Source organism: Sycon ciliatum, chromosome 8 (assembly GCF_964019385.1).
Source record: "Sycon ciliatum chromosome 8, ocSycCili1.1, whole genome shotgun sequence".
Lineage (NCBI taxonomy): Eukaryota > Metazoa > Porifera > Calcarea > Leucosolenida > Sycettidae > Sycon > Sycon ciliatum.
The window spans coordinates 17076503-17100831 of record NC_088650.1 but is presented as its reverse complement, the minus strand read 5'-3'; the positions used below and the strand labels follow the sequence as shown (position 1 = coordinate 17100831).

At 46.7% G+C, this 24329-nt stretch overlaps 1 protein-coding gene across 1 annotated transcript; it reads left to right on the top strand.

Moving 5' to 3' along the window:
• The first annotated feature begins 7363 nt into the window (after positions 1–7363).
• Positions 7364–10451, top strand: LOC135823918 (E3 ubiquitin-protein ligase TRIM45-like). The gene is made up of 2 exons (XM_065336797.1): positions 7364–7648; positions 8443–10451. Exon 2 carries the CDS (start codon positions 8495–8497, stop codon positions 9749–9751), a length of 1257 nt encoding a protein of 418 aa, XP_065192869.1. The 5' UTR covers positions 7364–7648; positions 8443–8494; the 3' UTR covers positions 9752–10451.
• Positions 10452–24329: the final 13878 nt, after the last annotated feature.

Here is a 24329-nt window from a genome sequence, read left to right as displayed (position 1 = left end):
TTTATTGAGATGTGAAGTGGTGATGAACAAAGAAATAACTATGATAAACCCGCCAACATTTTCTTCCTCTTCTCCTTTTGGTGCTGTTGTTGAAATTCTGAGGGGTGCGAGCACCTTTCGCACCCCCACCCCTGGATCCTGCCCAGGCACTCGCAGCACAGCGCTGCACTTGCACCAGGCACTCGCAGCACAGCGCTGCACTTGCACCAGCAACTCACGCTGCATACATGTACTTGTAGTGGCCGTTCGAAAATATGATGACTCACGCTCGTATACTTGATAATTTCAGTACATTACTATCCGCCATGAAATCATTTGCGTAAGCTCTCCTCTTTCTCAGTTCCCGAACCCATTTTCATCTGTGGCTAGTTCGGTTTTCGTTTAGTTCAACTCAGTATTGTGGAGTTGCGTTGGTGTTTGAAACAGTTTGATTTGATCAATGAACGATTATCACTACATGCAATTAGACAGGGCCCAAGGTAGTATGTAAGTGATAACTTTACGACTTGGTGATGATTAAGTGATACACAAACAGACATGCACTAGACATCTACATGTAACTCAGATGGTTAGAGCATTGTTCATGACAAGCAGAGTTCCGGGTCCTCGCCCTCCTCGGTGCACATCTATAATCTGGCATTTTTTTCTTTTTCAGGCAGTTCGCTTCCCTGACTGATCCTTTCAAGTTTGGATTACATTATTGTACAATGGTCAGTATTCTTTTCACCATGCTGTAAGGCCACCTAGAATTAATCCGTTGTTTCGGGTCACTTCACTCATCCGTACCAGGGTCGGTCGGTCGGGTTTATTTTCTATTTTATTTTTTATTTTAGTTGCGGGCAGGGGTGCATACACGTACAATTGTGCATATCGAATAGCTTTTCTCCATCAAGCCAGTCGATCAAATCTGACTGTAGTCGATCCAGCGTAGCCATTGTCCCATCAGATCCAGGTCCCCTCCAGGACCAGATCTTAGCCTCGCTGGCAAACGAGTCTGACGAGCAGCTCTCACCGAAATCCTTGAAAACTTCTGTCAATGAGCGACGCAGTGGCGGAGCTGATGCTGTCTCAGGAGCGATTGCGAATCGGAGATAGAAGACAACGTCGTCACCAGGTGCTGCATCCTGTCAATTGGCTGCTTGAAGCAGTGCTTCTGAGGTCGATGTCTGGACTGCTATTATTTTGGGTCGCGTGTGTACATAGTCTACCTAAGTCCTTGTAGTCATGCACATTAAAGGGGAAGTATACCCTAAAATCAAATTTTCACCAGTTGTAGTCTTCGGGGTGCTGAGTCGAATGGTCTTGGTCCGAGGAAGCTGAGACGCTCCCTTCCTACTTGAATCCCAATCGAACTCGCGCACTTCCACCGAAACTGGGTGACTGCGCCCTACTAGATGGGGATTTGTATGCAAAATGTCACTAAAAGCGCCATTTCGTTCTTATAAAAGCACGGATGACCGCGATTGGCCCATATGTTGTAGTCTTTTGGACGCTGAGTCGACTGGTTTTGGTCCGAAAAGGCTGCGATGTAGCGTTCCTCCTTTATTCCCAATCGAACATGGTTGAACAAGCGGTCACGTGCTCCTGCGTACACCAGTCACCTGGTCACCGTGCCTGCAGGGTACAACTTACTAGCCTGTTTGACCTTTTTTGGGTGCACTCCTGTCACTCGAGTTGAACTCGAGTTGAACCTTGGTGTGAAATTTGTCGCCTGCTGGCGTGGTGACCAGGTGATTTGGGCACCCAGGAGCACGTGACCGCTTGTTCAACCATGTTCGATTGGGAATAAAGGAGGAACGCTGCATCGCAGCCTTTTTGGACCAAAACCAGTCGACTCAGCGTCCAAAAGACTACAACATATGGACCAATCGCGGTCATCCGTGCTTTTATAAGAACGAAATGGCGCTTTTAGTGACATTTTGCATACAAATCCCCATCTAGTAGGGCGCAGTCACCCAGTTTCGGTGGAAGTGCGCGAGTTCGATTGGGATTCAAGTAGGAAGGGAGCGTCGCAGCTTCCTCGGACCAAGACCATTTGACTCAGCACCCAGAAGACTACAACTGGTGAAAATTTGATTTTTAGGGTATACTTCCCCTTTAAAACATTTTGCATGCACTATAAAAAAATTGCGGTCGGGTGAAAAAAGACGGTCGGTCGGGTGACCCGAAACAACGAGCACAAAGATCCGAGCCGCGAGTGAGACGGGGCAAGTGCACCCTGTGCACCCAGGCTACACTGCGGGCACCCTACACCGTCTGTACTGACTGTACGAGTGTACTTTTTTTGTCAGCATGAATGAACTGTGCACGGCATGTCCATGATCAGTACCGTCGCTGTCTTTAGTTTAGCAGCTCATAAGTCATGTGCACTTGTAGGGTTAGTGGAAGTACATGACTCACTGTATATTAATATGTGAAGGGAAGCCAGGCGTCCAAACCAACCCAAAATACTCTTGCCTTATTCTTCCGTGAAATATTTATAAAAAATTGTCTTACTAAACAACAGTGAGCATAGAAGCAACCTCGATGCACCCAATAATATGGCATCTGGGAACAGCAAGTGTTGCACGAGGATCCCAAGAACACGTCAAGTTCCATGCTACCCGCCGCCATCAAAAGAACGAAGGATAACTGTGCTAGCCTAGTTCATATTCAATGTAACGCTAACTGTACGGGATATAGGAGCCTGTTGGGAAGGCGTGGGTGAGCTGTAAAATCTTGTACGGTTCGCACAGCACAACATACATGCAGCAGTTATTGCGACGGTTAATGTCGATGTACGCGAGTCATAAAGCACAGTCCATGGGGGTTGACGTTTCTGGGCTTCCTTTCCGAAAGGAAAGTTTTATTTCTTCTCAAATAAAGCAGAATCATGCTGATTATAGCAGTCTGTTATGAAGACAAGAAAGCAGCCATGGACATTGTGCCATACTAAAGGAACGACAGATAAAAGATGAAGCACTTCATCTGAAAACTCAAGGACTATCCATAAATACAGCAAATGATAATCCTAGCCTCGTAATGTCCAACTCCGTCATGTGAGCCATTTGGTGAGTTATCATGGGAGCATAATGTTCGAAATGCTGAAAGTTGAACAGTTGCAGTTGTGTTCGTCGCCACACAATGCCATCGCCAGTTCACATTCGAAATGTAGCCATTTTTACGTTTGTGTCCCTGTACACGGCCTGGAAGGCTCAACAGATTCAACTCTTCCATCGCTTCCTGATCTGTACAGTGGTGCGGTTGCGTTCCCCTTCCTGACACTCACATCCGCCTCCGCTAACCAGCATCATGAGCACTCCAATGGTTCCCGCCGCTCCTTCCGTATCGTCCCAGCGCGCCCCGTCAAAATGTGAATTACTGTAGGCAACGGAGCCAATGTATGATGAAGGCGAACGCACTGTTTGATGATGCTCCAACAAATCCTTTCACCGGAATTTGTAAGAAGAGTAGTGGCTTAACTGTAGGTCCAATGCAGAAGGTACCTCACAGCGCACTTCTCTCTCGTTACGTCCACAATAATGAACATACTCAGCAGACTGTGATGTGTATCAGACACACTCTGGCATTATTTGTTCCACATTCTCCCAGGAGGAGATAAAATGTAGTTCAATCACGTCTTCAGCACATGGGGCACCGTTGCCTCGTTGCAACTAAACAGGTATGCAAGTTACTTTCCCATGAGACCCAGCCGGAGCCGCATCAACGTCATTACCAGCTAATCATGGAGAGGTATAATGTGACTTTCCACCACTCCCTGATTCAATCATAGTTTGCGAGCCTGCGCCAAACTGCTTTCTCACTAGAGCCAGGCATTGGATACATATGGCTTCAGTAAGGTATACAATGCTATGTCTCTGGCCTAAGTCCAAGTCTAGATACAGCTGCTCAGAGTCAGGGCTGATGAAGTGTTCATATTGGAACAAGTGAGACTTCAACAGTAGCTAGTACACATCAGGCCTGAGGACTTCGCAGCGTTTCTCCAGCACACTTGTTCTCTCCTTCAACTCAGATACTACTTGAAGTACTACTAAAGGCCATCTGGCTCTCACACTCAGTCCTTCCACCCTTCATTTTCGTGGTTTGGGCTTGAAGCCTTCCACTCGTGACTCGGCAGGTTCCTGGCCTCTCCGCAGTCTGTCCTCAGGAGAGGGTCGCTCTGGAGCTAGTGCAGCCGAATCAAAGGGAATCGAGTTCTTTCTCAGACGTCCACAAACTTTCGTTGTGCTTGACTTCGCTTCCAGTGCGGGAAAGTAGTCACACTTCAGGACCACGACGTGCTTGTTGCAGCCTACACCAACGATACTAAAATAATATTCCCTCATTTTTCTGCCTCCCGGCTCGGAAAGGAACGTATGGAATGGGAGCCTCAGTTCCATCTCTCGTCTGCTAGTGCATTCACATGATTCAGGAGCGCAGCAGCGCTTCGGCATGACGATACAAGCCGAATCAAAACAACTCTACTCTCTAGCCAAAAAAAACTAGCTCAGCGTTCGTCAGGCAAAAAGCGAAACTTCGAAAGTCGCAAACTCAAAAGGTGGGGAAGTCAGAGTCAGAAGGTCCACTTGCCCCGTCTCGAACCCAGACAATTTTTGTGCAAGTCATCTATTCTGGGTGGCCTAATCACATTTTCTTGATTGTCCATCGCATGCGCAGCCTTAGCTTGTATGATTCGTTTATTCTTTGAAGTACAATAGGGCTTGAAAGTGCTACGTCACAGCATAGCAACAATTTCAAAAATTCAAAAACTGGATCCACTTGGATCCAGTTTTTGTATGGATCCAAGCACATTTCAAGCGGTCTTACCCACAGCATGGTGATGTAGCCAGTGAAACTGACTGATTTGGCTACTGGGGGCGGGGTTACAACTGGTGGCGAAATAAAAGTCACACCTGCATGCGACATGAGTGGGTTGCTATGCACCCACATACTTAGGCAATAGCAAAGTCACACCTTAGTGGATCCAAAAATAGAAATCTGATGTCAACTTACTACTCCCTGGCCGTTTTGACGTCATCACTTTCAAGCCCTATAAAGCCAATATACGCTGGCGTCGATTCAGCTGGTCTTCTTCATCACAATTAGCAAACCTACACGTACATGTATATACAGTCAAACTTCGTTAGGACGAACACTGATAAGGCACACTTTCCTTCAGTACGAGCTAGGGCCAATCCTATGGATGACCGGGCATCATATCAAGTCAAAATTATTCGCTTACGATCAACTCCTGTACGGCGAACTTTTGTGAAGACGAACTAATTTCAAGCATGATATGAACAAAATCAGCGTGTAGTATGAACTTTCGGTCCCCGTGGGTGCGCTGGCTCTAGTTTTTTCCTGTAGTCGACGCCTCCTGTACTGGCAAACATATTACAAGGCGGAGGGCATACTGCCATGAATTCATTGCACATAATCGTACTTACCTGTTGCTGGGTTATGTTAGGAAAAAAATGTTCTACATTTGCCACAGCATGCACCTTCACATAAATACAACCTGTCGATATATGCAAAATGCGTCACTACATCCGATCTGTCGTTATTTTCGCGGTCGTTATACCTGATCTAATACATGTATGTCCGCAAAGGGCTTTCTAAACGACTTGGGCAACAGAATTGTGTCGCTAAACTCAACCTGTCGATATAGGCAAGGTCGTTATATCCGATCTCCACTGTACAAGTAAAACCCTTTCACATTACCAATGGAAATAGATGTACTGGGCCTTTGGTGGTGACATTGGAAGTTGGCTTCGCCTCAAGTTTGAGCTTGCGTTTCCAGCCGACTGGCTGAGATGCTTGCATCACTCACAACTGCTGTCCTAAAGCACACGATAAGCATTTCGAACATTTCACTCCGCAAGCCAGTTACCTCCACCAAAGTACATCATGTACCATTCACTCCGTGCTGGAAATACGTTGAGTTTGAGTAGGGCAACGAAAACAATACAAGTCATGTGTACGGAGTCTCCGAGAGCACATTAGTGTGCCGCCAGCCGAGCCAACATACCGAAACTGTTTGGTTAGGTTACTGGATGACTTGCTCACTTGTCGAAATATTAAAAAAATTACAACGTTACTTTCAAGCGCCCCATATGAAGAAAAGTCATGTTGTTCAGTACCAAGTCGCGTGTTGTGAAGTCCGGTCCACGTAGTTGGTGGTAGATGGTAGATCTACCTTACATGGGCAAGGTTAAAGGGGAAGTATACCCTAAAATCAAATTTTCACCAGTTGTAGTCTTCGGGGTGCTGAGTCGAATGGTCTTGGTCCGAGGAAGCTGAGACGCTCCCTTCCTACTTGAATCCCAATCGAACTCGCGCACTTCCACCGAAACTGGGTGACTGCGCCCTACGAGATGGGGATTTGTATGCAAAATGTCACTAAAAGCGCCATTTCGTTCTTATAAAAGCACGGATGACCGCGATTGGCCCATATGTTGTAGTCTTTTGGACGCTGAGTCGACTGGTTTTGGTCCGAAAAGGCTGCGATGCAGCGTTCCTCCTTTATTCCCAATCGAACATGGTTGAACAAGCGGTCACGTGCTCCTGCGTACACCAGTCACCTGGTCACCGTGCCTGCAGGGTACAACTTACTAGCCTGTTTGACCTTTTTTGGGTGCAGTCCTGTCACTCGAGTTGAACTCGAGTTGAACCTTGGTGTGAAAGTTGTCGCCTGCTGGCGCGGTGACCAGGTGATTTGGGCACCCAGGAGCACGTGACCGCTTCTTCAACCATGTTCGATTGGGAATAAAGGAGGAACGCTGCATCGCAGCCTTTGCGGACCAAAACCAGTCGACACAGCGTCCAAAGGACTACAACATATGGGCCAATCGCGGTCATCCGTGCTTTTATAAGAACGAAATGGCGCTTTTAGTGACATTTTGCATACAAATCCCCATCTAGTAGGGCGCAGTCACCCAGTTTCGGTGGAAGTGCGCGAGTTCGATTGGGATTCAAGTAGGAAGGGAGCGTCGCAGCTTCCTCGGACCAAGACCATTCGACTCAGCACCCCGAAGACTACAACTGGTGAAAATTTGATTTTAGGGTATACTTCCCCTTTAAGGAAGCATCGAATCAGGAAATCAGGAAAGGAATCATCGGAATGGGAGCTGGAGATAAGTACATGTAGCGAACTGCTTACTTCCACCATTGACAGGTATTCGCGCGCGCTCATAACAAGTAACTTATTAGTTCCCGGAAAATCTCAACCGAAGACTGGACCACAGATGTACCTGCAGCCTGGCCTGGCTGCGGACAGTGACATGATGTCAGCCATGCAGTATCGACGGGTTCAAGAACATTCATGTACGATGCTTGGGAAGCGCATCGAACGCTCTACTAGTATTATCCCAGTATCGGTGGCTCGGTATGGGGGACCGTACGGCAGCGTCCTGGCTGCAAAGTACTTCGCAAAGATGCATAGTAAAACCAAAGGATCAAGGAAGCCCGACGTGCTTACTCAGAGTGGCGTTGTTTGCACAGGAGTTCGTTAGCTTCTTCAGTGCTGAAATGAGGTGGTTGGCAGATATAATTTTATCGTCGATCCTCTCTATTACTAGGCTACCTTTTGCTGGTATTATCAGGCTCAAATCGAGGGCACCGCTACGTCGTTGCTGACTCTCCTATCATCAGCTTTCCAGCAGCAGAAAGTGTAAGTTTCTTTCAGGTCACCAACTGCTTCGCACTTTGTAGAATCTACAAACTTTCAACATTGCAACCTAAGGACTTAGGGGATCTTCAGGCTCATCATCCCGGTTTGCAGCACAATGCTGCTGGGATGTCGATTACACCCGCATAGCTTAGTGGCTGAGCATCGCTGGCCATAAAAGTGATGGTTCAGGCTTAGTTCAAGTCCAGGTGTGTGTGTGTGTGTGTGTGTGTATATGTGTGCGTGCGTGCGTGCGTGTGTGTATGTGGTGTGTAGTGTGTGGATTACATTGAGGGCTGCGCCCCACCAGTTTGTGTGGATTCACAGGAAGCATGAGTTTTGTCTGAAGAAAGCATTGAACAGTTGCTGCTTGGATGACAACTACACGCCATAAGTGAGGGTCCCTGGTTTCAGTCCTGGTGGTGACAGTCAAAAAAATAGTTAGTATGTAGGCCATGAGTGAAATCACCTCGGTAATGCACCTGTCGATAAATGAGATGAAAGAGAGAAATGAGAACACTGAACAACACAAGCTTCAGGATCTTTCTCATCAATCTTTCAAATTTCTACAAGCTTTTTCATTGCCTTCTCTCTAGGTGGACACAGGCAAATGAGGACACGCGTGTGTGCTGAATGCAGAGGTGCCCCCCCCCTCCTGCCTTGTGGAGAGATGTGCACTAAGGGAGTGGTTCTACTTGTCGTTACTTCCTGTTCCTGCTGATAGTGGCCTAGGTCACAGTGGTGAGACAAGGACTGAGATGGGTGAATTCTGTGATTCTTTACATGTGCCCTTGCAGAGAGAGAAACTCCTGCATTAATTCCGGCGTTCAAGCTAACAGAACTTGAGCCATGGCTGCCAAGTGCACCGCAGATGAAGTCGAAGAGCACTTACAATGTGCGATCTGTTTGGACACGCTGAGTGATCCGCGCATGTTATCGTGCCAGCATACATTCTGCTTTGCTTGCTTGGAGAAGCTTCCAAAGGCAAGGGGATTTGGTCAGGATGCTGGGTTTGAGCTGTCCTGCCCAAGTTGCCGTGAGTCTCACGCCTTTCAGGACGTGACGGCGCTGGCCAAAAATCGTCTCGTCGTTCAACTGCTGGAAACATTGCAGTCACAGTCAGTGCAGAGCATCCCTGTTCATATGTGTGAGGAGTGTGACAAGGACAAGCGAGCTGATGGCTTCTGCCAGGAATGCCAGATGTACCTGTGTACCTTTTGCATCAGCTACCATCAGACATCGAAACGATTCAAGAATCACGCTATTCTGGCGTTGGCTGCCCTGGCAAGTATGCAGAACAAGACTGACTGGTCCTCCCTGCAAAAACGTGAGCCCGTGTGTGAGCGACATCACGGGGAAAAGATGGAGGTGTTCTGCAAGCAGTGCCGGAGAGCAGCGTGCATCAAGTGCACCATCATAGAACACAGGCAGTGTGAATGCATCAGCCTGGAAGAGGCATGTACCGAGGCGATAGAAGGCATTGAGAAACATATCCAAGCTTTGTCCAAGGCGGCCATCCGCCCCTTGAAGGGTGCCATTGACAAATATCTGGCTGAGGAAGAGGATTCCACCATTGATGCGCAGTGCACCGAGACAAAGCTGAAGGAGGACTTCGAACAGCTGCGGCTCTTCTTGAATCGCTACGAGGACGATCTGCTCAGGCAAATTGCCGGAAAGCGCCAACATGACAAGGAAGCACTGCAGAAGAAAGTGGCTCGACTTCGAGCTGATCTTCACCGGGCTCAGCAGGTTGAAAGCGGTGCCATGGATCTGATAAAGAACTTCAATCGCACAACTATCCTTGACCGTACTGCGGCCACCATCCAAGACCTTAAGGAAACGTCTGTTCGCACGGAGGCCTCTGTGGCTCTACGTGATTGGACTGCATACCATCTCCTTTATCGAACGAGCTCTGTTCCAAAGGATTTACCCTGCTGTCAGGTGTATTCAAGGCCAGATCTGCAGGATGAAAAAGTCACCAGAAAGAGAGATGCTCGAGCTGAACCAATCAAGCAGCAGACTCTCCTGCTACCCATGCTGACAGAGAGGAGATTTTGTCCCAGACCATACAGATTCCTGAACTCCCGAGGAATGACTGGTCCTTGATCTATCCGCCATGAAATCATTCGCATAAGCTCTCCTCTTTCTCAGTTCCAACCCATTTTCATCTGTGGCTAGTTCGGTTTTCGTTTAGTTCAACTCAGTATTGTGGAGTTGCGTTGGTGTTTGAAACAGTTTGATTTGATCAATAAGCAATTATCACTACATGCAATTAGACAGGGCCCAAGGTAGTATGTAAGTGATAACTTTACGACTTGGTGATGATTAAGTGATACACAAACAGACATGCACTAGACATCTACATGTAACTCAGATGGTTAGAGCATTGTTCATGACAAGCAGAGTTCCGGGTCCTCGCCCTCCTCGGTGCACATCTATAATCTGGCATTTTTTTCTTTTTCAGGCAGTTCGCTTCCCTGACTGATCCTTTCAAGTTTGGATTACATTTTTGTCCAATGATCAGTATTCTTTTCACCGTGCTGTAATCACATTTTCTTGATTGTCCATCACAGCCTTAGCTTGTATGATTCGTTTATTCTTTGAAGTACAATAAAGCCAATATACGCTGGCGTCGATTCAGCTGGTCCTCTTCATCACAATTATCAAACCTACATGTACATGTATATACAGTCAAACTTCGTTAGGACGAACACTGATAAGGCACCCTTTCCTTCAGTACGAGCTAGGGAAAATCCTATGGATGGCCGGGCATCATATCAAGTCAAAATTATTCGCTTACGATGAATTCCTGTACGGCGAACTTTTGTGAAGACGAACTAATTTCAAGCATGATATGAACAAAATCAGCGTGTAGTATGAACTTTCGGTCCCCGTGGGTGCGCTGGCTGTAGTTTTTTTCCTATAGTCGAGGCCTCCTGTACTGGCAAACATGTTACAAGGCGGAGGACATACTGACATGAATTCATTGCACATTGTACTTACCTGTTGCTGGGTTATGTTATAAAAAAATGTTCTACATTTGCCACAGCATGCACCGTCACATAAATACAATCCATATTATGATATGTCAGGTCGTTGAATGTCTCAGTAACATGTCAGTTTTGTGCCCTGTTATCGCACTTTCTGACTGCTTATGATCTTGTAACAGTCGTGGATAGTTGCTTCATAACTCGTTTCCATGTGATTTCCTCTATTGTTATCATATGCTACTGTGAAAGCAGATTTTCGGGGGTGTAATATTTTCGGTTTTCGCCAAAATCGGCGGTTCGGTGGAGGGAAATTTTCGGTAAAACCCGTTTTCCAGGTAAGTGTACTCGTACTACAGTACATGTATACAGTACATGTATACATGTACATGTATACATGTACATGTATACATGTACATGTATACATGTACATGTATATGTACATGTATACATGTACATGTATACATGTACATGTATACATGTACATGTATACATGTACATGTATACATGTACATGTATACAGTACCGGTATACATTACCGGTATACAGTACCGGTATACAGTACATGTATACAGTACCGGTTGTACCGAAATTTTCATTCAAGCTCAAGCTGAGCCTGCTGGGCAGGACACCCGCACATCATTAGTTCACTTCGGTTTGCCGCCGGTTGGTGTCAAAATACCGGTACAGATCACGCTGATCACACCGTTTAAAGTAAAGTAGAGCAGAAGCGTCAGAGTACCACATAATTTATTATCATGTTGCTATACAACTTTTATATCATACACAATGCCTATCATTACAGGGTGCGACAGAGCTCTCGCTCATGGATCAGGATAAAGTATACGTACAGTAAAATCTGTAACTAAAGACCACCGTGACTAGCGACCAGCCTGGTACTACCGACCACTTCACCAGGCACGGACGGTGTCATATTCAAAATGCACTGTGACTAGCGGCTACCTGCTGAACGCGACCAGCGACCGCCTTTTCTTGCCCCAAAGACGATTATTGACCCGTAACTAGCGACCGCGATGTACGAAATCAAATGTTGCTTGAAGCTCCTTCTTGAAATGTTGCTGATTTTTCATGGTCCTGAAAGGACTCTTTCGATACTACAGCTGAACAAAATGAACACAGGTCCTTTTTGACTGTGGAATCGGTGTGGACTGCACTACACCTGTCCAAATTTCAAGCTCTGTCAAGAATAAACACGATAGGAAACGTCTTGGAGAGCGCATCGAAAGCGCTCTTTGATCGATGTTACTACTCGGAGGAGAAACGAAGACAGAGCGGCTCTGACACCCCAGTCATACAGACGAATCGACGATGGCATCAAGGAATCCAGAAACAAAGCAGCAATGCAAGGTCCTGATGCTGAAGGATCGCGTTCAAGCAATCGAGAAGTTACAACAAGGACAGTCGGTACGATTGATCACATGAACAAATTTGAAGCCCAGCGTAAAACGAAACTTCTACAGGGAACGTTTGACTCCTGGTTTCAGAAGTAGCAGCTGAATTTGATGTCTGCAAAAAGTAGTCTTCTCCCTCTGTCTCTCTCCGTCTCTCTCTCTCTCTCTCTCTCTCCAGGTGTTATTAATTTTGACCTGAAATAAGAATGGCATTGCGCAAGTCCTGGGAATCGTATTAGCTGCATTTTGCCATACATATCATATACGGGATCCATACATGGTCGCGCAGTGCAAACCTCTAACTAAAGAGCACCTGCCACTAAAGACTGCTTTTGCTGGCACCAAGGGGTGGTCGTTAGTTACAGGTTTTACTGTACGTTGAAGCATCGCAAAAGAGAAAGAAATCTGCATTTAAACTGCCATTATCTGAAAATTGATGGAAGGCCAGTGAGCAGTTGACGCTCAGCTGCAAGGAATGGATTCAATGGACCACTACAGTCCATTCATCAGAAACAGTCCTGCTGGCTTTTGAAAGTCTGATTTGGGCTGAATTGAGGATCAAAAACCGCTTTAAATCTCAAAAATCTGGGTTTGGGATCTGCTTCTCCATACATTTTGCCATGGCATACCTGTCCTAATTTTGTAAAATCTGGCTGAAATTCTATTTCTCTGTTCTTGGACTTTTCTCGCCTCAAATGTGGCAAGGAGTAATTGCAAGGGTTACACAATGCAGGATGTTCTGTTGTTTTCACGATACCTACAACTATGTGCGCCGGGAGACACCAAAAAGTTAGGGTGCCAGTTTCCAATGATTGGACTGTCAAGGTGCAATTGATAGGTCTCATCAGACCAAGGGTTAGGATCACAACACGGCATTTGATTGCTCCGCACTGGCTCTGGAGTGTTCAGAACACTCCAAGCACTGAGACTGGGGCCGCCATAGGAAGCTGTAAAACCCTATGGAAACAGTGGCACGATATTTCCTGCATTATCTGAGCTTTGCCATTGTATAATGAACCGCGTGTGGGTCACTCTCATTCGTCTGGTCATCATTCAACCATGAAACTCGGAGATACGAATTAAAACCGCCTGCCTTGTACAGAAGAGGTCAGGTAGTTTTAATTTGTAAACTCCAAGTTCACGGCTGAACGATCATCAGACGAATGAGAGTGACCCACACATGACAGAGCATAATACTATCACAGAAGCCAGCATTAACTGGTCTGTCCACCTCTCAACGCTGGCTGGTAAAGACATACAGTCAACATCGCCAATAACCACTGCGGATGTAACGACAATTCGCGAATAACGACAGAATTTCCATGCCCAGAGCAAAGTCCCATCCAACTGTGATACATATGATGAGACTTCGGGTATAACGACACTTCGCGAATAAGGACACTTTTCTGATGCCCCGCCGAGTGTCGTTATAAGCAAAGTTGACAGTAATCACCAGTACAATATTTGTCTTGCCAGTAAAGCACAGGAAAGGACTGCCCCCCACTGCAATACTCATAGTGCAATGATAAATATTATTGGCACTCAAACAGTACCTTGAACCTGCTGACAGCACGCACCTTCTTTCTTCACCTTCAGGTGGAAGGCATCAGGCCGCAAGGGAAGGCGGTGAAGTGCAATCTGCTGAGCACAGAGTGAGCAAAACAATGAAGCTACACGTACGTTCGGGCCTGGTTTAAATCTGGCTTTGGAAAATTTATTTTTCATTGCTACCAGGTTCGGCCTCGTTCCCTCTGTGCTGCGCTGACGAGTCCAGAAAGGACGAAACAGTTCTGTCCGCAGGTTGATCAATTCATGAGATGTGTACAAGCATATAGAAAAGCATTACTCTTAGATTCGTACCATGAGGGAGCCATATCTGGTATCCAGGAGAGTGTGCATGAATAACATCATCACAATGAAGTCCTGCATGCGATATCTTGCTCTGTACTGTAGCATACACATAACAGCAGCATCAAAATGACCACTGCACACACAGTTCTCTAGTGGTCAAATGAGTACCCAGTATAAGATACAAGTATGGGGCTGGGCCCAGCCACTATCGCCGTATCTGGTCGGGTTTCGGGTTGAACCTATAAACTCGTGCATTTCACCACAGTCACTTTCACACCCAGGCCAGGGTTTGAAAAAAAACTACACAGTATAACTGGGAATTTTCTGTGGTGTAACATTTTGGGTATTTCCCAAAATCAACGGTTCGGTAGTGCTAAAATTTCGGTAAACCAGCTTCCCAGATCCAAAAATGCATTTCGCACACTGTACTGTGCATGTGTGGCATGGCAATGTTGAATTTAGGTCGCGTTATATTTTAGGTAAAACTTACCTGTACCGAAGTTATAGAAAATAAAAAGGACCAAGGAACTACAAGTTCCGCTATAATGTCCACTAACACCACCAGTTACTAAACAATCAGCTCATGCGATAACATTGCACGACACTGGCCGATGGTACTGACGTTCTACAACTAACCGGCTATCAGCTCTAGCACGCCTTGGATGCGGCTGTTGGGCCAGTTAGTTGTAGAACGTCAGTACCGTCGGTCAGTGTCGTGAAATGTTATCGCATGAGCTGATTGTTTAGTAAGTGGTGGAGTTAGTGGATACTTTAAAGCGTAACTTGTACCGAAGTTACCGAAAATGAATCTCCGCCCAAATTTTCCGGTTTCACATTATGCTTTTTTTTAGTGCCAGACCCAGAGTACCCATGGTATCCTTATGTACAGGCTGTGGCTAGCACAACGACATGGAGTCGCCTTACCTACCCTTCCCGCTAGTATGCATGTGCACAACACAATCTAGCATGTTGTGTCTGAAATACGTCTACATACATATGTACACATCAGGGTTCATCAATGGAATCTCACTTACACACACACACACATAATACCGGTAGTGAAGAAGCCGTGTTAGTGGTCATCGCAAGTTTTTTGTCGTCCCTGAAACGAACATTGTTCAATTTCGTACTCGAGCCCCTCCCCCGAAATGAATGCAGCTGCTATTCCGGACGTAGCAAATTGCATGCTTACACACGTGCATGAAGCCATGTACAGTGAATGCCGCCTTGCAATTTTGGCTCACCCTCTCCCCTCCCTCCCGATATTCATTTCAGGGACGGCAAAACACGCTTTCAGCGACCACTTAGAAATAGCAATTATTATTTGTTCTGGAATTACATGACATTGTAGTAAATTACACCATTCAACAGCATGCAAGGCTGATGAAATGACCACCACTATTGTTAAAATGAGTACCCTTTTTAAACTATTTTTACAGACACAGGTACACACACACACCGCACCTACCCACAACTCAGCAGACTACAGACTAATGCCCAGGCAACAGTTCAGGACATGAATGAAGGCTCACACACACAATAACAATAGGATCACGACAACATGCCAATTGCCTTCTGCAACAATCTTTTCTCCAGGGATGCCAACAAGAGGCAGAAATGAACGCACAAAACCCACTTCCTATTACAGCTGCAGTGTGTTGACAATTAGGCTAGGTACTGTAATAAGCAACAATACCAGCGTGCAAGGATGACTGGGTTGAAGTTTGACTCAGCTATACTGCGGGGAATCTCATGGCCACTGAACAATACTCAATAATAACGGTAAGAAAACTAGTTGCAGATTCCAAGCCAGAATGTCAATGTGCAGTGTACAAAACAGTGCAGAATCTCGTAGCACTGTGTACGTCAATGAGTAAGACATGCAACGCCGTTCGGGCGCTAGTCAGTTTCGCCTTAGCAAGGTCATCTCCGTTTTTTTGCAATGGCCATCCGACCTCTTCTACGTTTGGCTACAAAGCATTCGAATGTCGTCGACCGTATCCTGCTGAACGCACCTCAATACCTCCTCATCTACCTCCCCTATTCTACCGATGCCCAATTCACCTATGGTTTTCAGCTGGGCCAGTAGCCGCTCTCGCAGCGTGCACCGCTGCTCGATCTTTTTCAGCACCCCGCCAGCACAGTTTGGACAGGGCTCCGCAGGCGGCACAGTGATTGGTGTGCTCACTGACGCAGTCCAACCTGCCTGCACTGGTGGTGTGCTGGGCTGAGACGAGATGGCAACTTGCGCTGGCGCAGGGGGATTCGGTCGCTTACTCGCCGGCTCTCCGGTCAGCTCGTTTCCAGTCGCGTGCATCGGCGAGCGGACACGTGCTCGTGGCTCCTTGACTGCCTGACGCTGTAAGACGTGCAGCTGAGTTGCCTCGCTGGTCAGGCTCTGGATGCCTTTGAGCTTGCGCCGCACGTCAAACGTCATGTACACTGTCGTCTTCTTGCGGAGACTGTTGAACAAGGTGTACATGGCCCGCCAGTCGGACGGCTGGGCCAGATACTGCTTGCGTCCCTTGAAGCCATGGCCGGGTTCGTTGAACGCAACCTTAACCGCAACACTATCCGCCTGAAATGAGTCTATGGAGAGAGCTTCCATGATTCTGCGACACACGTCCAGCGATGACACAGCGTCAAGGAACACTGGCGTACTCTCGACTGGATTCGCCTCGAATCCAACATCTTCAAGTAAAATCAGACGACCGTCTTCAAGATGAGCATGGAACTTCACCTTGTACAGCATTCGCCTCCGATTCGGGTCGGTCACATTGATTTCAGCTTGCGCCGGTGATCTATGGACAACGCTCTGTACTTGCACAATGCCTGTGGGTGTAAACGGAACGGTAGCTTCGGACAGCATGATCGACCCATCATGTGTTGGCTGACCGCTACGAGCAATGATAGTCGATGGGGTCTCCGCCGACGGGGTGTCCGCCGACGTCTTTGGGATGCCGCCGATGTCAGTGCGCAGTGCAGCCACCACAACGGATTCGATCGCCGTCGGATTGACGACGATGGTTGTCTCCGCATCCAGCGTGGCAGCAACGTTGTTGCTGCCCGCTGCGGCCCCGGCGCTTTCCGTGACGTGGACTATTTCTGACTCGATCAGTCCTGGCTCCGTGTAAACCTGCTGCTCGACTCCCGCCACTTCTTCTGGACCTGGTCCAGTCACGCCATCCGCACCACCATTCATGATTCCAGAAAGTCAGTGCTTGGTCTCTTGGTCCAACTCTGGCCTAAAACAAATTTCAAATGATACAAGTAGTGCTGCGCCGAGTATTCCTCACAGACCACACATATCAGAACAGCACAACACCAGTCCAGGGTGGTAGGGGGCGCTGTAGCATGTGCCAGTGGACGAAACGGCTGCAGGAAGACCGCTTCAAGAAATTTTCTCCGACTTCTCCCGCGGCCAGAAAAATCTTCGGCGTAGAACGAAGTGCGCCCGATCCAGCTAGCTAGCTGCTGCGCTGTATGGCTGAGTGAAGTCATTTGAGTGTGTCGAAAACTAAACGCGTGGCCGCGCACAAAGGATGGCGAAGTGCTGGCCAAGCTACGGCCCGCGCGCCCCGAGCCGGCAAGCCGGGGCAGCGCGTGCAGCAGCAGCGATGAAGTGCGCAGGCGCTGGACTGGTGGCCGCAGGACCTGCGCGCCGTTCTTTGGCGTGGGTCGAGATGCCCAGCTTTTACCATGTTTACAGATCTGCGTTGATTTATTTTTACGTCCATTGCATAATAATTATTGGTAGTCAGGGAAACCCTGACTGGCAAGTGGCTAGCTAGCATGGCCTGGCCTCTGCTGAGCTGGCCCTGAGCCAGGCTGAGGCTGAGCGAAAGGGGTGTCGTCATCTTCACCCCAGGAGACCGGCAGTCAGTGCAGAACGACATAGCTACCCGCGTACCGTGTTTGAGTCAATAATACAGAGGATTTAGCAAGACGAAATTCGCGTTCGCGTTCGCAAACATTTTTCAGTTCGCGAACTGGATTGCGAACTAACTTTCGCATTTTTCGTTCGGAAAAGTAGTCGGAACACGAATCGTGGATTCGTGTCAGGGCAGTCATACATTTACCACGCTGTACTGCCTACGTCGTGTCAACATCATGCATGTGCGAATTCTGTTTGCTAATCCTTCTCATAACGCGAATTCCGTCACTGAGTTCGACTTTCTTTGGAGAGCGAACGCGAACGCGAATTTCGTCTTGCTAATCCTCCAGTCCAGAATATTCTGATCATGCTGTGCCACCTGTGCCAGGAACTAACTTATGGCTACACAAAAGGGTAGTATTTCAGCAAACTTGCGTGCATGCGTGCATGCGTGCACGTACATGTACATGTACATGACTGTACACATACAAGATTCGCGATCATCAGTTATGACAGTAAAATAACATAACATTAACAGTAAATAATTGCTAAATACGTGTACATGTACATGTACATGTATTTAGCACATGTACATGTAGGTGAACCAATGAACAGGAGCAAAACCTGATACTGACCAACACTGCTGGTTACAGGATCATTAGCTTCTGAAAGCCCAAAAAATATGCATTGTGCATGGTAAAGGTGTGCGGCGCAAAGCCGCGGAATGGTCCCCGGTTCAAATCCTGTATGTAGTGTGTGCTCCAGAGCCGGGTCGGCCGCCCCCCCCCCCCCCGGTTGGGGGTACTTGCCTTGGACCCGGTTGCGGGGGGGTACTTGTCTTGGACCCGCTTGGAAAAAGAACACTGGGTCACTTGTGACCCGGTTAACGGTTGGACTCTGGTAATCAGGGAGTAGTAAGACTCCCTCCCTGATGTACAAAAGCTGCACTTGAATGTACCCGGCCGGGACTGACCCGGTTGCAAGAGTTGTGCCAGGTAAACGTGCACCCGGTTGGTTTGAAACCCAAGGCCTAGAGCAGACACTGGTGTGGTGGTGATGGTCAGCTTTCTTCGTACAATTTCCTTTTCGAATACCTCAAGTTAGTTGATGGAAAATAGATACAGGTCTACTCTTGTTTTACTACTACACCTCATCAGTAGACAACCATCTAAAATTAGACACCGGCGGATTCTGCTCGAAAAGGTGGCAGATTCTGCTCGAAAAGCAGTGAAATTGGCAGAACCATACAAACCTAATGGCGGGCAATTCTTCGAATTCTGCTCCATTTTTTATCCACATGCCAAACATGCATGAAACTTACCAGAAAAAGTACCGAATTCTGCCAGTTTTTCTGCCGGCAGAATCCGCCGGACCCTATCCAAAATCCCATGACAAAATGCATTTAGCAGTTGTACAATGAACAAGTACATGCAAGTCCGGATAAGAGATCATTCCTTTGTTGACAAAATTCGATATCATGTCACCTTCCCGCTGTCCCAGATGTTCGATTCCCTCATTAAAAACCTGAGTCAAAAGAAAAATTTGCTTTCGACTTGATGACTATCAGTATGAACTACTGATGAAAATATTGAAATTGCTCAGATGGTAATCCACATTGTTCACACTGTGGTACATAATGGTCTTGTCTCCTTCAATGTTCTCTGCTTTTCACTATTTGCAGCCATCGGATCATAATATTGGGCAGCCCTGCCCATTTGGTATGATAATCGATGTACATGTACCGTATTTAGGAGTACGCGGATTATGCCCGGAAAATGACCAGATTATGCTTTAGCTGATGCTCGCAGGATGCTCGAGAAAACAGCCAATTATGCTTTTACATGTACATGTATATGCTTCACCCAAATGACCAAAAGAAGAGATAATCGTCATGAAAAAGGGACTCAGATCATTGCAATGATGTGGACTGGGAGCTTTGTGGAAGTACAAGACAAAAACATGTAAGAGGAATACCGAATTCACAAGAACATGCTGAACTTTGGGAAATGTCCTATAGTGGCTGCTAAAATAATATTCCAAATCGACGAGAAGTGCTATGTATGGTCCTTCAATAGCAGGTGTGAATAACAGTCTCATTGAGCAGCTGCCCTTGTGTTTTGGATGCCGTTTTATGCTCCTTCTCAAAAAGGACCTGATTATGCCAAAAATTATGCCGGCATAATCCGCTTACCCCTAACCGTATTTCCCCATTAAACGCACACGTCTCCAATAATAGTCACGATGTCTCCAATTTTAGTACATGTTGAGTGTGGATCAAAAATAGTAAAGGACACGTCTCTAATATAAATAATGGTACTGATGCCGGAATGATGTGAAGGGCATTACTGGTGTACAGGTACCAGGATCCACCTTACTTCGTTTTTCTTACCCGTTCATCATCTTTGTGTCTTTGTACACTGATTTTTACCATGGTTGGATGTATTTACAGCCTTACAGCATCATTATCATGAGTTGTTTGCCACCCAACCCAGGCAATCAATCTTTCCACTTTCCAGAAACAATAAAAGTACACGCAGTACAGTCTCCTACAGTAGTACAGGTCTGACCACCTTTGAAAAAATGAAAGTACTGTACATTTATTGGGGCAAATACGGTAAATAAAATGAATACAAAATACAAAATGCATGCAAGTGCAACAGGGAATTGGTATACGACGTACATGTATACGCGTATGCAAGTGTGGCAGTGAGCTACATGTACATGTAGTATGAAGGCCCATGATTGTCATTTTCCTACATGACATTGCCTGGGCTCAGTCAGTCACTCACTTAGCTGGCAGACTCTGGTGTGTAGAATCATGATTGTAGATCCTTTACTACTCCACATCCAACTAGACAACTGGACTGCTACATTTTTACACGCAGTGCAGAATATAATGACCACCGTATTATCTCTAATATAAGCAGAGTCTCCAATAATAGCACGTCTCCAATAATAGAACACCTTGGGGCGGCATTCAAAAAAACGAGAGAGCTTGGAAGCTCAGGGCCCTGCGCTATGCTTTGTTGCCTAGCTCATCGTGCATGTTGTTAGAACTGATGGAAATGCTTTTTCCTTTGATTAGCTACATCATTGTATTGCAAAAACGTTTCAATGAGATACTGAAGTACAAGTAACGCCTTCTGCATAGCTATGGGACCGGCGCTGACTCTGCCGATCAGGGGCGTTCTGGAGTCGACGGGATGTCTGTCCTGACGTTTCTTGGGACCGGCGCTGACTCTGCCGATCACGGGCGTTCTTCTTCTTCTTATTATTATACTGACGGCAACTAACATCCATTCTGATTGCATTTACTCGTCTCCCTACTTCGTATTTTTTTCAGAAAATCTCCCCATACAGCAGGGAGTCGTTTACATAATATGACTCCCTGCTGTATGGGGAGATTTTCTGATTGCATTCACTCGTCTCCCTACTTCGTATTTTTTTTCAGAAAATCTCCCCATACAGCTGGGAGTCGTTTACATAATATGACTCCCTGCTATAGATCTACATGACTGTATATACGTTATAATTACTCAATCTGATACGTTATAATTATTATGCTATCAGCCTACATGCGATCCCCGGGCTGGTCGACAGGCGGACCAGCCAGCCTGCTAGTGGGTTCTCGGCCTCGCACACAAATCCACACAAAATGTTACTGCACTGAATGCATTCCCCCGATACACTTCGCATATATACTCATTCTCTTGATGGTACCGTACTCTTGATGGTACGGGACAGGTAGGGGATAGCGCCAGGCATGTCGATGGCACAAACAAACAAACATATAGTAGCCAGCTGTCTTTGCTGGTACGGTACAGTACGGTACAGATACGGGATAGCGCCAGGCGTGACACAAACAAACAAACAAACAAACACCAAATTAAAGCTGTGTGGACCCTGGCTAGCGCCAGACGTTACTGAAGTAACGTCTTCTGCATAGCTACGGGAATAAAGTGCTCAGTCTCCATTATAAGCACACTGTGAAGTGCTCACTATGATGTGCTCTGAAAACCACCCGGGCCTCCAATAAAAGACACCGTACGGTAGTATATGTACGCACATTGCAAATGTCGATGTCGATAATGTCGATAGTTTCAAAGCTTTTGGAACGAGTCATCCATGATCAGCTCACTCAGTACTTGTGCCGACATGATCTATTTCCACCAACTCAGTTCGGCTATCGTTCACATCATTCCACATGTGATGCCCTTGTATTAGCCGTTGAGGGCATATGCCAAGCCCAGACAAAAAAGTACTTCACGGGGATTGCTTTCGTAGATATGTCAAAAGCATTTGATAAGGTGAAGCACCAAACCCTTATTCAGGACCTATTCGAGGTCAGAATTGGTGGAACGGTGCTGCAATGGCTTGCAGACTACCTCTCAGATCGGACACAGTATGTCAAAGTCGGTCAGGTACAGAGCTCATCATACACCAGCTTCTCCGGAGTACCACAGGGGTCAGTTCTCGGGCCCCTGTTGTTTGTTCTCTACGTCCGTGACATTGCGAAAGAGCTGTCCCCTTACAACGTTGCGACCCTGCAGTTTGCGGACGATATCTCAATTAGATCCAGCAGCATGAGCACGGATGAGGTGTCCCAAAATCTCTCAAGTGCTGTCCAGCACCTCGCCGATTGGTTTAGGAACCGCGGCCTCATCTTGAATGAAACGAAGACACAGATCATGTCGATATCGCCAGTACAATCTCAAACATTTGACTTGTAAGTGCGATGTAATGGACTGCCTCTGCCAACTGTTCGCTCTGCGAAATATTTAGGTCTCCACTTTGATGCGGACATGAGCTGGAACACCATGGTCGACCACGTTGCACGGGGCGTCGCGTCGAAAGTTGGCGTGCTCAGACGATACGCTACGTTCCTGCCTTTTCAATGTCGCATAGCCTATTTTCGTTCTTTCATTTTATCACACTTTATGTATGCCATGCCGCTTCTGCTTACTTACCATTTCTCACGGCGTATCAAAGTAGACGGCTTAATGGACTCTTCAAGCGTGCTGTACGCACAGTCTGTCGGGTACCTCCCGGGACACCCACAAGCCATATTCTTACACGCATGAACATCCAAACATTGACCACATACGCCAACATGCACCTTCTGGTTTTTATCTGGCGTTGTCTCCATGAATCCTCTAACATCAGCATGTTGTTCGCTAACCTTTTCAGCCGCAGTAATTCCACTCAAACTCGTGGTGGGCACAGCAATTTACTGATTGTCCCAGCCAGCCCAACTGCATATCTTGCCAAACGTGTTACCTATGCTGGGACCATCTTATGGAACCAGCTCCCCGCTGCGGTCAGGCAAGAAAGAAAACGCAATCGCTTTAAGTCAATGGCTCTTGCCTTTTTGCTTACCAGATAAATAAGCCTTTTTGCAAATGCTGTATGCACTGCTCTATACGTTATTTTCTCCCTATGCAAGTCGCAACTCCTGTTTTTGAGTTGTTGTTCTTTTCTCTTTTTCTTTCCCTAGTAGTTGCTGTTACACTCACTGATCCTTATGCACAGATATACAGCATTCCCTCACTAGTGGGACCATTGTTATTAGGCTAGGGCCTGTTTTGGACTTCCCACTCTAAATAAAGAATACAAACAAACAAACAACATGTTATCATGGTCAGTCGCGCAATCGCGCGCGGTGCAGCAACCTCTGAAATGAGGTTTGAAATAATAATGGAACAGTCTCCAATAAAGGAACGTCTCCATTAAAAGCACGGGGCGGAGGTACATTGACAAAATAAAGGACCGTGCTTATATTAGAGATAAGACGGTAAGGCTATGTAGTGATGACCACCCACATTTTTGAAATAAAAAATCTACATAAGTCATTAGAGAGGTTCTGCAAAACGAAAATGTGTACGAACTTTCGCTCTACGTCACGAAGTGAGAAACTTCGCACAAACTTTCGCAACTTTGGACGCGAAACTTGGAGGGAACGCGAAATGAACTTTCGTAGGAAGTTTCGTGAGATTGGGGCATGTCGTACGTGCACTTGGCGCGTGCAAACTACGAAAATGTGCAGAACACAAAGTTCGTGCGAAAATTCGTACACATTTTCGCAAGGCCTGTCGCGAAACTTCGTTCGAATTTTCGTTGTGCAGAACCTTTCTATTTAAAATCTTGTAGGACGCATCACGCAGCTTCATAAGTAAAAAATTGGTTGTGAGCAACACTGGCTCACACTCAAATCACTGCTTATTTTTTGGTGAAAAGCAGTGATTTGAGTGTGAGCCAGTGTTGCTCACAACCAATTTTTTACATAAGTCATTGTGCATGTAATGATGTATACTACTAGTATTAAAGTCTCGGTGATCAGGTGATAGTGCACTTGCCCTTCCCTGTCCAGTAGTACTAGTAGTATAGTGCAATGACATCCGGCTGTCTATCTCACCCACCGAACTGGCACATCGCCATGTGGTCCCTAGCCGTGCCCAGTTCACCGGCCTGCTGTCGTACTGATCTAGAGTAAGACTACCACTAATCTAGAGTTTACGGACTCAGTGTACCTGGGCCGTCAAGGCGGCACCACATGGGCAAGA

Excerpts from the sequence above, each read along its gene's own strand:
- LOC135823918 (XM_065336797.1), top strand. The coding sequence starts at position 8,495 with ATGGCTGCCAAGTGCACCGCAGATGAAGTCGAAGAGCACTTACAATGT.